General features: G+C 36.1%; 2 protein-coding genes across 12 annotated transcripts in view; one reads left to right on the top strand and one right to left on the bottom strand.

Annotated features, from left to right (window-relative positions):
• LOC100876593 (pre-piRNA 3'-exonuclease trimmer) overlaps positions 1 to 8,757 on the bottom strand; it is a 104,666-nt gene extending 95,909 nt beyond the window's left edge. The window contains exon 1 of one of the 2 annotated variants that reach the window (XM_076536034.1): positions 8,499 to 8,757. In XM_076536034.1, the coding sequence (XP_076392149.1) occupies positions 8,499 to 8,560 (62 nt within the window). In that variant the 5' untranslated portion in view covers positions 8,561 to 8,757. The remainder of the gene's footprint in view (positions 1 to 8,498) is intronic. The other variant, XM_076536029.1, reaches the window with a different exon arrangement.
• Positions 1 to 16,126, top strand: part of LOC100876372 (uncharacterized) — a 156,438-nt gene that overhangs the window by 16,420 nt on the left and 123,892 nt on the right. For 3 of the 10 annotated variants that reach the window (XM_076536047.1, XM_076536062.1, XM_012294266.2), the window contains exon 2: positions 9,190 to 9,318. The exons of 4 other annotated variants lie outside the window; for them this stretch is intronic. The gene's annotated coding sequence lies outside the window, so the exon portion shown is untranslated. Of the gene's footprint in view, positions 1 to 8,960; positions 9,106 to 9,189; positions 9,319 to 16,126 lie in introns of those variants that run through there. 3 more of the 10 variants (XM_076536066.1, XM_012294268.2, XM_076536057.1) reach the window with 2 other exon arrangements.

The raw sequence follows: 16,126 nt of genomic DNA, 5'->3' as shown, positions 1-16,126 counted from the left end.
TCAGTTTTTCAAATTTTTAAATTCAAAAGTTTGTGAGCTTTGAAGTTCTCAGATTTTCAAATTTAAAAATTCACATACACCAATTTCAAAATTCTTAAATCTACAAGTTCATAAATCCCCCAACTCCAAAGTTCTCAAATTTCCAAATACCTAAACATCCCAATTATTGCCAAAGTTTTCAAACTCCCAAATTTCCAAACTCCTCAAAGTTCTGAAATCTCCAAACTCTCAAACTCTCTGATTTCCAACATTCTCAAATCCCTAAACTCACCAATTTCCAATCTAAAAGTTCCCAAGTTCTTAAATTTCCAAATCTGCAAGTAGTCAAATATCCAAATACTCAAATCCTCAAATTCCAAAGATCCTCCAATTTCCACGTTATCAAATCCCCAAATCTTTCTAAAGTTCCAAATTCCCAAATCCCAAATTTCTCGACTAAATCCAAAAATTCCCAGATACCCAAGCACCTAAATATCCGAATCCCTAAATTTGCAGATCTCTATTCCACCCCAAAAACTGTTAATACCCAAGTCTCCAAAACACCTAAGTCTCCTAATCCCAAAAGTGATACATCCTCTACACGCACCATTAACTACAAAAGTCAAAGATCGCGAAAGGCTATCATTAATATTATGTAACGACGAGCATTAACGTCGGATCGAACACACGTTACAAATACTACCGTGATATCGCGTGACAGATAGATGGCATCTTTACTGTCCTCTTTTTAATTTATGAAACGATTATCCGTTACTCAGACCTTGGCTTAACTTTTCCCCTTTCGACTTTGTAAGTCGATGGTCGTAAGACGCAATCTCTCTTCGCGGTTATTTCTGCGATAATAAACTAAGTTTTACATTTTTAATAATAGCGTTTAAAGTCATTACAAATTCTTGAAGTTTCTCCATCGCGTAATTGTTCGGTAGACCTTGGAAATTTTCTGTGACTTCAAGCATACCGTCAGCTCGTTTTGCAAGTAAAATTCCTTTCGTAATTCTCTTGCAAAGATAACAAATAGTTACTGTCATATTTAAGTATACATAGCGTGTAACATATGGGAAACACTTTAGAAATTCAGCGCATCAAACACCAACGCAAACATTGATAAATGGAGGAAGGCTCCTCATACTGCTTTTCTCCTTAATCAACGGAAACACCCAAGTGTGCACCTAATATTGCAGAAAAATCGAGGCTCGTAAAAGAAATACGATTCCATTTTAAAAAGGTGCAGGTAATATTGTACTTCCTGTAGGAGAGTTGTATGGAGACTTCCATACAAAATATTTATATTACATTATCCTCTTCATGTCGTACAAGCTTTAGCTTCGTTTAATTTCAGTTAACGCAGATGTTCGAAACAGACCAAGTTATACATCGAACAGAACTATAATACAATATCAAGAACAGTGGATAACAATTTTATCTTGGAACGATTACTGTCAAATGTTTCTTTGCTATCCGATATCATTTTCATTCGCGTTTCGTATCGGTCTCTACGCCATCGGTTCATGCATATGCTTCCACACAAGCTGCATTTCCAATGCAAAGATCCACCCTCCTATCTACACGTACCGTGGAAAGGTCTCTTCGATGAAAATCGAATACCCTCTTCAGCTGTGTCATTCGCATGCACCACAGATCCAACGAGATTCGTTGAATGTGCAAGAATTTATGCATACCATTATTGTTTTGGCAATGAATACAAAGGGAGACTTTATTCGGTTTCTACCATGTTTTTTAGTTGCTTTAAATGAATATATGACGTAAACGGAGAATGATGGATATTTTTGTGGTCTGTGAAATAAATCTAATTTATAGATGCTGAATGTTGAAATCTGAAGGTTTCCTTTGACGAGTCTGACGCACTCATAGGACAAAATGTATTCGTTTTACACGTATTAATATACAGCATGTCGGAAAAATAATTGTGTACATTTCAATTGGAGTTAGCATTTAGAAATTTTATTTATAATATTTTTGACATGGTTCACTTCGTATAGTCAAGGTGAATTGACGTAATACTTGAGCTGTCTGTTTTAATATCATAGCGTTGACTGACGCACCTGACAATCGTATGATAGAAGGTTAATTAAAATTCCGGTGAGAATGTTTCGTCCGAATAGGATGACGGACGTTCGCATTTCGGTCGCTTATAACGCGATTAGCATGAGCCTTAGCATTAAGCGAAACCTACGCAATTCTGTGAAACGATGACATTCAGTTAGCGTGGAATCGTTTGCGTGAATACATTACGTCTCTCTGGATGATTGTAATTACCATCTCCCCCGACGAGTCGAAAGCTTTAGCTTCACAATTACCGTAATCGCGCAAAGGAAAATTCTTGGTGCAGCTATGGCCACGATTACCTTCTCTACGGTGATCGAGTAATGGAAAATTCAATCGACAGCCGGTAAATTGCCACGAAATTGACACGCCTATCTACTGTTACCACTCTTTCACTAACAGACAGTGTTTTCGGTGAATGCAAATCGGTTTCAATGGACGATTGATGCCAATTTTCAACGAGGACATTAATAGCGACTCTGCACCCGATATAATATTGAAATATCATCCGAATCCTCCGATTTCCGAATGTTTATCCTCGGATAGCGTTAACGAAACCTTTCAAGATATTCGATATATTTCGTTATTTAATATTTCAACTTCCATCGAGTATCAAATTTAAACTCGCGCTGTTACCAATTCAAAAATTCATGAAGTCAATAAATTCTTGAAATGAATAATATCAAATTATATTTTTGAACAAGTCTATTTATGTCACTCGGAAGATTGAACCCATTTGCATTATACAGGAAAATTTTTCACACTAAAAGTATTTATTCTATAAAAATAATATTCTAATATAAATAATAACGTAAAAAACGCGATTGTTAAAATTTCCACACGAAAATGGATCTTCACGGTTATGAAATTAAATAATGCAATTTGGAGTTTAGTTGAATTACCCTCGACGAAGGCAGAATGTACACGTACCGGTCGTAAGTTAAGGAAAAGTTTGTTCGAAGGCACGATAGGTGTGTGCAAAGTTTCCAGTTTGAATAATGTCAGCCAACTCTCCAGTTGCGTTGCCAATAAAATTCCTCCGGTCTACGAAAACGTTCGCGACGATATTTTTCATAAGTCAGGGACAGAAAAGAACGAGAGACTTTGTTAACTTCAGACTTGACCTGAATCCTGCAAGGAACTAATCTTGATCTGACCCGAACTTCGTCTGACCACGCCTGGACACGAAGTCTGAACTTTATCGTTATCTAGCGATTCAGAGCGGCGCAGTTTTACGCAACGATAAGGGGTAACCAAGCGAGTTATTAATAATCAGCTGCGCTTGGTATATCGAGTTATCTGGTAATTTGATTAATTAAAAGTTTCCTGGACACTCGAGTATGGCGGGGAAAAAGTTGCAATTAACCAAGCCCACTTTACCACTATCGTAATATCTGTGATATAATAAATCTTACGAGAGGGCTAAGGAAAATGATCCAGTAAATAAACACAGCCACGCAATTTCTGGTATAATTCACAGTTTTTTCATTCATTGTTAGTGAACAGGCTAGCTACGTGGCATAATAGCAGAGTTGCATGAAGCCATCAAAATCTGAATTATGGAAAATACGTCACTGCATTATTCAGTTTTTTACTGAAAGAGGCTTGGAAATTCGCTGTAGTATTTGAAATAAAAAGCAGAACTTGTATAGAAATAAATACCAAGAAGCTTATTCAAATTCTCAAATTTTTAAACGTGGAAAATACGTTCATATGGTTTTACCTAGAAATAAATAAAGCAAAATTTGAAGCTGTTCAACTTTAACGCGAAAAGTTTCCTACTGCGTGGTGAATGAAAATGTCAATATCAGTCGCCTGTATATTAATCTACTTTATTTCGTGTATGTTCTGTCCTCTTTCTTCGTTTATTATTTTCTTGTATATCACCCCAGGCAACGAAGTAACTATAGTCGCCTCTAGTGTGTACACAGGTCTATATTTGAGAATGAGTCTGTAGTCATGTTTCGTAATGAAGGTAAAGCTGTAAATTTTTTATCCTCGATCTAAATCTTTGATCAAGAAACACGTTCACGAGTATAAATTATGTATGAACGTATAATAGTTTCATTCGAAACATAGTGCGTCGAAATAAGTAATTAATTTGTATTTCCGTTCCCGTCGAGAAGTTCACCTATCACATATAGAACTACACGGATATTGCATTTCTGTGACCTCTGACCCTAAAACGTAGAGATACTTTTCCTTTTGAAATCCTGTATCCATAACAAGCTCGAAAAATCAGGCAGTGAAAGCTTTAGAAATCCGATTTCAAAGGTTATATTGAAAGAAACGTCATACAGAAATTTCAGATACATTCGAATCTTTATATTTTTAGACTCGAGAGTAATTCCACCGAATTCGTATACCCAACTTCGCTGAGCACTTGATCTTTATGTTGTACAAGTTGTATGTGAATTTATTACACACTGATTTATATCATAGAATATAAGATTGAGAAAAATAAACTTACATCTTTTATTTACTTTTTAACTCATAAATTCAAATATGTTTTTTTCATTTTACGCAATGAAGCTTTAGGTATTTGTTAAATATTTCTTAATTTTAGTTCAAAGTGTCACAGTTAAAAATCATTAAAATAACTGCATTATTTTGTTTCATTATAAAAATCAATTTTTATAGACGTCTAATAAACTTGAAACTTTGAAATATATTATAGTTTGAGGTTAAGGTGCCAATTATTGTATGGTTCACTCTATATTCATGAAATCTGTACTCAAATTAATTGCATCATTTCATTCTACGATATAAATTAATTTTCACAGTGGTTTCGTATAACACACGACTTCATTGAATAAACCTGACACTTCGAAACAAAATTTCAGCCTAAGGCGCCAATTATTGTATTCACTCTATATTCATGAAATCTGTACTCAAACTAACTGCATCATTTCATTCTACAATATAAATGAATTTACACACTGTTTCAGTACAACACTTTCAGTATAGTACAAATTCGTTAAATAAATCTGCAACAAATTTTCAGGTAGCAGCTTAAAATGTAAATTATTATATTGTTTACTTTATAATCATAAAATCTGAAAATACATATTTCATTCTACAATATAAACCAATTTCCGCTTTATTGTATACGAAGTGTAATGGATTCGTGATATTTATTGCATGGGTTCGTCTCCATTTGTATAAAAGCTCTTCATTAAGAAGCTTCGAGGAAATAATTCAGCAGGAGTAATTGAATGGCTACGAAGGAATTACGTTCAATTACCCGGGTACGAGGATAATCGTATGAAACAGCTGGCAGAACTGTCGTTTAGACGGTGCACCGTTAATTCGAGAAAATGAAACCGAGATAAGATTTTAGTTATTGTGCCGATGGCGTGACGCGCGTTCGCGTGCACCACGTTTGACCCTTCGCACGACATTTTTGTCGTGTGTCCGCTTAGCTTCTTTTCTTACCGTTCGATGCTAAGCTTCGAACGTTTCCACGGAACGTGCTTGTTTCTACGAGAAACATGATCCATTCGCGTTAAAAAGAGACTGCTTCGTTCGAGACTCAATTAACATTTCCGTGAATCGCATGCAAAAATTCACCCACTCTTTTGAGTCCATTTATCTCGGTTAATTTCACCGGAAGAAGTTGTGTTGCTAATTGTGTTACTTACAGCCGAGATAGCACGTTCCACGAATTATATTAATTTGTAGTCATTTGTACTTTTACTCTTGAAAGACTCACAAGGTATATGAATTTCTCTTTCTGCTCTTTGAACGTAATTTCGCTACATGGTACTGTCGGTTTGTTAACAATTTCAAAATACGTAAATTAGTAATTTCCTGAATTTATGAATGACTTTGTAAATTTCTGAATTTCTAAATTGAACATAAACTTTGACTTCGAAACTCAAGATGGTCAAAGCTACTTTGGACCAAATTTAAAAAACATGATTTCAATGTACAATATATCACTGTTTCACAAAGAACATTTTCAACAAATTAATTCATAAATCCACCTAGCAAAAGGTTTTTCAGAAACCCAATTACACAAAAGTCAAAGTAAAAGTAAATATCTCAGAAAAGCAGTCTCAAAACAAGAAACTCGAGCAAAGGTAAAAAACGCTGGAATAAAATGTCCCCCCGTGGCATTGCTCCCATTGTTAGAATTATATCACGTAATAAAGTTAGTCCTATACTAGCTTCTTGTAAAAACGATCAATGACAACAGGAAGATACAAAACTCTGAAAGTACATAAGAAGGAAGTATCATATATTACATGATTCGTAATTGTAAACTTGTAACGTTTAGAAACCAGGACACGTTTCCTATTTTCCAATTAAACTAGCTATGATTTATCCAAGTTAGCCGTTCTCTCCACAAGGTACAAAGCAATTATCTAGATTAGTACCGTGTTGCACGATGTGATGTGCAATTAATAACGACGTATCCCACTTCTGACCTTCTAGAATTGGTCGGGATCGATAGTATGCGGCGAGACAACTCCTTGTTGGCTTATGTCTGCGTATAAATACCGTACTTGTACTAAACTCGATGGAATCGGGTCAATGAAATAAATACCCGTTTCCAATAACTAACCAGACACTCGTAAAACCTCTCGTGCCATTTATGCTTTAATTTTCGTGTATTTTGTAAATGAACTTCGTACAAAATCTGCTTGTACGACAGAGAAGAACTTTTTGGGAAAATCTTCAAAGGAAGCTGCAAATAAGATTTTCTTTCCAACTGAGAAAATGGAATTCTGCGAAGCACGAGATACGTTTTGTACAAAGCGTCGATGCTTTCAAGTTTGTAATCAGTGAGAATCACTTCGTATCAGAAGATACAAAAGTTGAATAACGTAATTATTTTAAAGCTTGTCATGGTTGTAATGTAATCCAAGCGTTAAACGTCACGTGAAACTGCCTTGTTAACCACGGTACAATATTGTATTCCCGTTTAGATTATAATCGTGATCACGAATGCTACGTTTCATAAGGGTTTAATCTTTCGATCTAAAGTTACAAGGTATATCCTCGCGTTGTAAATTCCCTCGCAGCAAAATGAACCAGCTCGTAAAACGGAAATGTTTTTCCGATATATTTTGCATTACTGCAGCCATGGGTGCCATAGTCGCGATCGATGAATGGCAATTCTTCAAGATTCAAAGTACACTTCGATACAGTGGAATAGGAAAATAAGGGCGAACAGCTCGCACTTTTCACCAAGATGCACGTCGATACCTCCTTTCAGCTTTTTACGTATTACATCTTCTGCTCTACGATGAATACGTCTATCCCTTTGGAACACTCTAAACGATTACGTGATCTATCACTCTAGTATCTCATGAAAATCACTTTATCCGATCGCGAAACCAAATCTTTATAAATTTTTAGATTCTCAATTTTTACATTTACAAACTCACATACAAATTCTTAAATTTATCTATTTACTTAAACTTTACCTAATTAAATTTGCAAATTCTTAAATTTATCAATTTACTTAAGCTTTATCTAATTAAATTCGTAAATTCTTAAATTCATCTATTTACTTAAACTTTATCTAATTAAAGTAAATTCTTAAATTTACAAATTATTGTCGATGTTACGATCTCCAATAACGATCTCAGATATATATTTTCGTCAAATATTTTATTATTTCGAATAATGCAATTTACTCTGACGAAGTCGAAGTTAAACGATCGACAACTGGCTGATAACTTATTTCACGTATACATAGGTGTTCGAATCGCGACATAAACACAGGCGAATGTATTTACATTTTTATCGAATCTCGGTCACCACGTGAAATAAAGGCAGTGTACGACGTAACGATAATACCGTGGGACGTGAACAGCTGCACGGTGAGCGTGCTTGAAATCGAGACTAAGTGGCCTTACTTCGTAAAACATCTACCTTGATGTTTCAGCGCAGAGGGTGGCCGCGATGGATCTCTTTCTTTCCTCGCGAGATACCCTCTATGCCGGCGATTATGTATTTAATATCGTGAGAGATGCATCCACTTACGGGAGATGCGTTTTACCGGTATTTTGCTCGAGACCACTACCGCAGAATTTGCATAGAAGTCGTTAACCTCTGCACGATGACACTCTTTGTCGGAAAATGCTTCCCTATATTACCATATTGTCTAATTTAACACCCGTGCATAGCATTCTTTAGAAGAATTAATTAGGCGGTAAGATTGTTTCTGTTCGTGGTTTACTTTTCGAGAAGTGTGAATTGAAAATTTTTGACAGAAATTCAACGCACGGTTTCGTTACTCTACTCATGTGTTCTACTCGTATGTAAAACAATGTACACAATATTTGTAACAATATCTTTTAATTTTTATCTGTATTTAATGTTTGTATACATTTCTATTCGCAAAACGGAATTTCTTATACGCGTAAAATACGATGATATAGGATCGCACATAACCTATGTAACTGTTGATAGATTTTGCTTACCTTGTATGATGTACGGATGCCGTTTGATGTTTGCCTTCGTTGACTGTTTCTCGAACCACCATTTACGACCGGTTAAACATCATAAACAGGCTGTTCCGTTCTAATCAATTGTCACAATACAACAGTTTGATTAATTGTCCCGCGTCACACTATTCGCACTGGTACACACTGTCCCCGTTAGCAATATTCTTCCCATGATTCCTTACGCGGGTGATCCGCGAGTATCCCGCCAATAATCGGTGGCGCCAAAATATACGCAGTTTACGATGAATTCGTGTCGCACTATTCACACTGGTACACGCTATCCCCGTTAGCAATATTCTTCCCATGATTCTTTGCGCGGGTGATCCGCAAGTATCCCGCCAATAATCGGTGGCGCCAAAATATACGCAGTTCACAATGAATTCGTGTCGCACTATTCACACTGGTACACGCTATCCCCGTTAGCAATATTCTTCCCATGATTCTTTGCGCGGGTGATCCGCGAGTATCCCGCCAATAATCGTTGGCGCCAAATTGTACGCAGATCGCGGTGAATTCGTGTCGCTCTCGGTGGTGAAAAATTTCTTTAAGAATACAAAATGTTAGGCAAAAAGAAAATATACTGGTGAGAAATATTTCAAAGTATTTTCTATAAAAACGAGCTATGAAAATTGAACTAATATTAATGAATTACGTTCTGTATGTTTAGGTATTACACTTCATGAGAAGTAAGCTGTTTCAGTGACAAATCGTGTAAACTTTTCCTGGACTTGTGTTTTCATACGGACACTTTATACATAAGTTATTTTACACATCAGTATCATCATCATTGTCATCAGTAAGTACACATCATCATGCATTTCATATTCTATTTAAGTAGAAGTTCGATGTTCTTTTGTATCGAGTAAAGTGTCACAATTTGATATTGAGGTTAAGTGCTGAAATGATCACTGAAAAATTTGTGTTTGCAAATAAATTAGAAATAAATCCAGAGGGTGAAAACAATCAGCTTATTTTAAAGTTTGAGAGAATGTACTGTTACACTTCTAAGAAAATGCTATTTATTTCGCGTAACATGAGATATAGTTTAAAGTACAATAGAGTTTCGTAATAAAATCGTGGTACAGCATGTTGAACTGAGTTTTCGGATAATCGTAGAGAATTGAAACAAAGCGAAGCAACATAATAGATAATAACACAATAGAGGACGGTATTAAGTATGGTTTAAAGCGGTCTGTTCTGTAAAAATGAATTATATAATGCTTTTACCTTGTTAACTGAGAAAAACCTATACACATTACATTCGTAATATATCGTTGACAAAATGAATTATGTTCTCTTTATCCGTTGCTTGATACGCGTTTTTAAGTAGAAAAAGTTGATTACATTAATAGATTAAAAAAGGGAGAACGATTCTTTGATGAGTTGATCAAGATACAAACGTTACAGAAATGCAAATTCGCCTTATCAAAATTATGCGTACCGCTTTAGCGCTGTCATGTAATTTCGCCGTAATTTCGCATGGTAATTATATTCCTGTTTTCTCGCCTAACGAACAGATCGTGTTATATCCAATATGTGTTGCAACCGCGTCGTAAATTTTTAATAATTATCAATAAAATAATAAATTGCTAATCTGCGTGTTCAAAAACTGCGCAAAATTGATTTCAAAGGATTCACCTCACATTTTGTTTCATTTTATTCGAAACATGAATTGATTGTTACGTGGCTATGCCATGCACGTAATTACTGTTTTAAAGCGATCGTTTTCGTTCGGATATAACGCAAATCCGCCTCTTTTATATTTTACACAAATGTTTGCATTGGATAAATTAAAATACTTTCAGTTGGAAACTTTATCTTGTTTAGCCGTTACCGGGTCACTTTCAATTCGTGTCGATAACGTGAAATGTAACGGATGACGATGTAATGATTGACGATATAACGCGTAGGTAATGCAATATATCGATGAAATCATACGTTGGCTGTACTGTACATAAGTGGTGCAACGCGTAGGTGATATAATGTATAATGATTTAATGCATGGCGATACATAACATGTCATAATTTAATGCGTGGTAATATATGTATAATGGCTGGTAATTTGACGCGTGGTGATCTAATTCTTAGTGATCGAAAGAGTGGCAATATAACGCGTGGAGATGTAACGCGAGACGATTTAACGCGTGGTGATCTAATTTGTGGTAATCTAACGCGAGGTGATATAACGCGTGGCGATTTAATTTGTGGTGATCTAACACGTGGCGATATAACGCGTGGTAATATAACGCGTGGCGATATAACGCGTGGTGACCTAATTCGTGATAATTTAACACGTGGTGATATAACGCGTGTAGTTATTACGCGTGGTAATATAACGCGTGGCAATATAACGCGTGGCAATATAACGCGTGGCAATATAACACATGGTAATATAACGCGTGGTAATTTAACACGTGGTGACATAACGCGTGTAGTTATTACGCGTGGCGATATAACGCGTGGCAATATAACGCGTGGCGATCTAATTTATGGTGACTTAACGTGCAGCGATTTGACGCATGGCGATCTAATGCATAGGAATAGTAAACATAGATCCGTGCAAGAGTGGCAATATATCAAGAGTCTACAGTACAATATTCACTCGTGTTCAAATAGTATTGAACTGATCACGTTACGTCCGTTACTTTATGGTTTCAATTGCACCTCTTCTAAATGTACAGTCGGTTTATCGACCAACCTAGTCGACCCATATACCCAGCATTATTGTTTAATAACTTCTCGCCGAGACACGGTCAAAAAATAAATACATTAAATTAGTTAAACCTTTTTTATATTTTTATCCGTGATCCCTGTAGTCGGACATTCCTTTTCAAACATATGATTTGCCTTTGTAGTCACGTTTCGACTGAAATTAAGAGTCGCGAACCGCGACGAGAATAAAAATTACGTTTCACTGAAAACTATAGAAACAGAGACAGGTACACCCTTTGTACCTTGATCGTAATTAAACGTTCTCTGAAATAGCAGCTAAGGTGCGATAGGGCGAAACTCATAGAAATGTAAGTCACGTAATCGTTGTTTTGATAGACGTAAGGCTCTATTACATCGATCGAACATCTGTTACGTTCGTACGTTCTACTGAATAGTTCTACTGTCTATCGTAGTTCAAGCGACGACCTGTACTACTTTCTCATCCGACAAACGGACGTAGTCACATTGACGTTTGATAGTTTGGAATTATTTATATCATTTCGTTAAAGATTCGTATTAAAGATACGCAGATAAAATAATCGGAAAAGCTTTGTTAAATGACGAGAATTATGTCGGTTGAGAGGCACACAATGCACGATGGGAATCATTTTATTTTGTGGTTACCTGAGCCGGCTTAATCGGTCGATCAAAGATCAACGAGCATGGAAACGGTGATCAGACGGCGTGAACGGACGATTACGTTTGAGAACGAGGAAATCGATAAAATTTCTCGTGCCAGTAACGAGAACGCAATTATCCTCGGACGTCCTGAAATCGAAATATCGATTACACCTCGAAGTAAAAGCTCTGAGTCATAGCGGTTGGTGTCTCTCTCGGCGAGCGTCTTGACGTCAAGCACACTCGTGTGTCGAACAGCTATGAAATAGTAATCAACGTCTCGTCTAAACGGTCCCTTTTTATACTAAAGGAAAACTACAAGAAAATATCGAATGTAAGAAAACTACATTTTGTAGCTCTCTGAAACGCGATGAAACTGCGGCATTTTTCTCTTTCAACCACGGATATTCTTTTATCGGAATCCTGACCTCCTCGTACTTCACGAATATCGCAAAATGTCATTTTCATTTAATCTGGGCAGCTATCCAGAGAACACATTTCCCGATTGAATACCGATGAAATGTGTGTATTCATCTTTGTATCTCAAATATTCCATTCGATTCGTATGATTTTTAACATATATACTGTTATGATGAAAATCACGTATTTTTCACTGTTTTTATTCGCTGTATCACATTTCCAATTCATTGATTAATCACTTTGCCTTTAATATTCGATCTTTCAATTTTCATCTTTCAATATTTAATATTTTATAATTGAATTTTTAATTTTGATGTAACCGCCTGTTTTTATAGATTCAACAAACCCTTGCAATTTCTGTTGCACAAGTTATATCTAGTCTTTTATTTATGTGCATTGTCTAACCAAAGGTGACACGAATAGTGCTAAATCCGACCCACTTAGTCTTCGTCAACCCCATTGAACAGCACATGCTAACATTCCATTTCACACGACTACAAATGCAAGTGGTCATGTCCATTCGAATGTGTTTATATCCCACGGGAATCTATCGAAGTTTGTCTTCTTATCTTCCGATCGTGTTGAATCGCGTCTACCAGCGAGTATCCGTGCTCTGAATTCCCAAAACCGAAGATCCAGCACGTCGATTGCCGGAAACGATTATTCCCAGTCGTTTCCATTTCCTCTAACGAACATATTTATGGGGATTCGACCAGATACAGCGGCACGAAGCACAATATTTCCTAGGAACATATAACAGCTACTCCTATCGGCGACATATTCACTAACGCAAGAATGTCTGTACACATACACGTTCTTGTGCACAGGGTGTCTCGATTTCATTCATTAACTTCTAAATACCAATTTAGAAATTTAGACTCATTTTTATGGCGATGTTGGTAATCTTTTGCGATGGACACAAATAGACTGATCAGTATGGTAATAGGTCAAATAATTCGATAATTATTTGACTTGCATTACGTCAATTTAAAGCTCAACGTTTATTAAAAATTATCATATAAGCAAGTCTGCATCGAATTTGTGAAATTTCATATTGCCATTTCGAGTGAGCTTCGTGCTTTACTGTCCATTATACTATTTTACGTACTGTTGTGAAACGAAATCAGACATTTAAAACTCGATATTTCACTTCATGTAATGAATGTCCCACTATGATCTCTAAATCAATCTGCATAAAAAGATAATTCAACTCCACGACCTACATCTACAATTACAAACGAAATATTATCACAAGATTTACTGTTTGCAATGTTAGAATGAGTACGTTATGAGATATATTAATAGCGACATTAAAATTGACTCACCCGGTACGTGAAGTCGAAGAAAGAAGAGCAACACACGCGACCCGAATAACTTTGCACCTGGAATGAAGCGTATTGGACCCGAAGGATCTACTTGGACTTAAATGAGTTCGTTCGATCTTTTTTTATCGCACAGAAGAAGAATATAGGTGAAAGATTATAAGCATTCTGGTGCGGGTTCATCGAATTAATTTCGCATAACTCTCGCAGACAGGCCATCACTCGTATTCAATCTTTTTTTGGAGGAAAGTCTTTCCTTCTGATATAGGTCACTCCGATAGACTCCATTCGACGCTCTGCAAGATTTATGCAATCCTGAATAATTCGGACATCTTTACCGATGATATCGTGACTTTAATTGCGAGCACCGTGTCTTTTATTTTCTTTATTTACTTTACTGCTTTGTAATTACGTTGTAATTTGACAAATTTTATATTGAAATTTGGTAGTGTACATTATTATTGTAATAGAAATTTTGAGGCGATATGGGGTGGACAAGATTAAGGGGGCTGGTATGAATACATGGCGACTGAATCACGTGACCCCTCTCGAGCGCGCAATTCAAATCTCACGTATAACTCCGAGCTTCTTGGCCACTCTGTAAAATAGAAATCATTGACTATGTATTATAAAAATATATATAGAGAAAACATAAAATATGCAATAGTCAAAGTATCCTGTATCTCTGATTTGTAGTGGAAAATTAAATTTGTCAAATATTTAAGAGTGAATAATATATTTTGCTATCTTGATATTAAAAATGTCTTTAAACAGTACTTCAATTTTCCTCAAACCATATCTATTTTTATAATATTCCCTTATATTTGTTATCATAACTTGAAATCGAATGTCTACAATAAAAATGTCTAATTTTGTCTCGAGACCTTATTCGATTCGATTGAAGTTCACGAATTTCTGTGTGTTTATTTCCACTGTACCATGGCGAAAAAGAGTCGATTTTCCATAACAAAGAAAATTTGTAAAAGTCGCGAGAGTGACTTTGTGCCGTGGTAATCATTTTACACTTTCATTCTTGTCGCGTCGTTTTCACGCTTCGGAACTTCGCCATTTCCCATTTCCTCAGCGAAAATTACAAATTTCAACCGCGTTTTATTGTATACCTTTTCTTCGTTTCTACGAGAACTTTTTTTCGAAATTTCAAGTTTCGATGAAAGTGTCGACGGTGATGCATCTGTCTACGTGCTCTGCGTTTTAACAATCTCCGCGATAAACTTGCTACAGTTTCCCAGCGGAAATATTTTCTCGAACGAACCTATAAGATTGTATCTCGATATTTCGTGAACAAAGAAGAATTTGTTCGCGATCGATATCGTTGCGAGAACGCTTTTCATTCGCGATCAAGCGGGTTGTCGCGGATTCCTGAAATAATTCAACCTCCCCGGCAATTAAATCGGACTTGCAAATATCCTTTCGTAAATATTCATTCGCGTAATTTACAAAATATAATTAGCATTACTAATTTCACATGCAACTTCCAATGTACGAATGTTAATTCTTCGTTTCCCTGTTGACGCACTTTTGTATTATTCTTTGTTCAGCTTTACGATCACATTGTTCATACAGAATTGCATCACAGATTATTGCATTGCTGTTGTTGAACGGTGATCAATTAATTTTCATGTTACTTATACGGTGCTGTATGTGACTGAAAGAAATAGAAAATCTAACATATTCTGATGATGTAAGTATATTACATGAGTTAAAATAATACATATGCCATATGGGTTTGACCTAATACGACCTAACCTAATGTAACACGGTTTGATGACGTAAGCATGTAACACGAGTTAAAATAATATATGCCGTACGAGTTTGAAATAGTCGTCAAAATGTAGGTAGACAATTATGTGTTAATGATTCGAATGCAAACTGGTTGGTTGTCGGGGAACCATTTTCCTGATCGAAGTTTCACAGTTCGTTTAGCCGATATATATGTTTAACGGCGAAACAAGATTTGCGTTTGACGCAAATCCCTTTATCCGTATTTTATCGGGAAAACTTTCGTTACCGTGCGATAATAATGTGGTCGACCAACGAATCGATAAAATACGATAGCCACGAGAGAATGTTGCTAAATGGTCCAGTGATTAAATACCGTTGGGCAAATGAAGAACTCGTTACAAGTTTTATAAGCGATATCGTTTGTTTCGTACGATACAAGTTTATATCTGCAGCCATTTGGATTTCCGTTCGGCGCATAGTGGCATAAAACTAGAAACTGTCACGTTGTTACCGTGCAAATTAAATAACTTTTAATGGCACGTGGCTTTTCTTCCATTGAGTCGCGAAATTGCATTCATATTGCAACGAAATTAACTGCAGGAAAATGCAAATGGAAAAAAAGCTTTCCGATTTAAATATTGTGGTGGCTTCTCTTTGCTGTTGTAATAATAACGAGTTTTGTAAGCGGGATTTGAAAATGCGAGGATTTAGAGGTTTGAAGCGTTGGGAATTTGAGGATTAGGGGATGTGGAGATTTGGAGGGTTGGAAATTTGAGGATTTAGGGATTA

This window comes from Megachile rotundata, chromosome 1 (assembly GCF_050947335.1).
Source record: "Megachile rotundata isolate GNS110a chromosome 1, iyMegRotu1, whole genome shotgun sequence".
Taxonomy (NCBI): Eukaryota; Metazoa; Arthropoda; class Insecta; order Hymenoptera; family Megachilidae; genus Megachile; species Megachile rotundata.
Note: the sequence above shows the minus strand (reverse complement) of the source record. Positions and strands in the feature narration are given on the sequence as shown.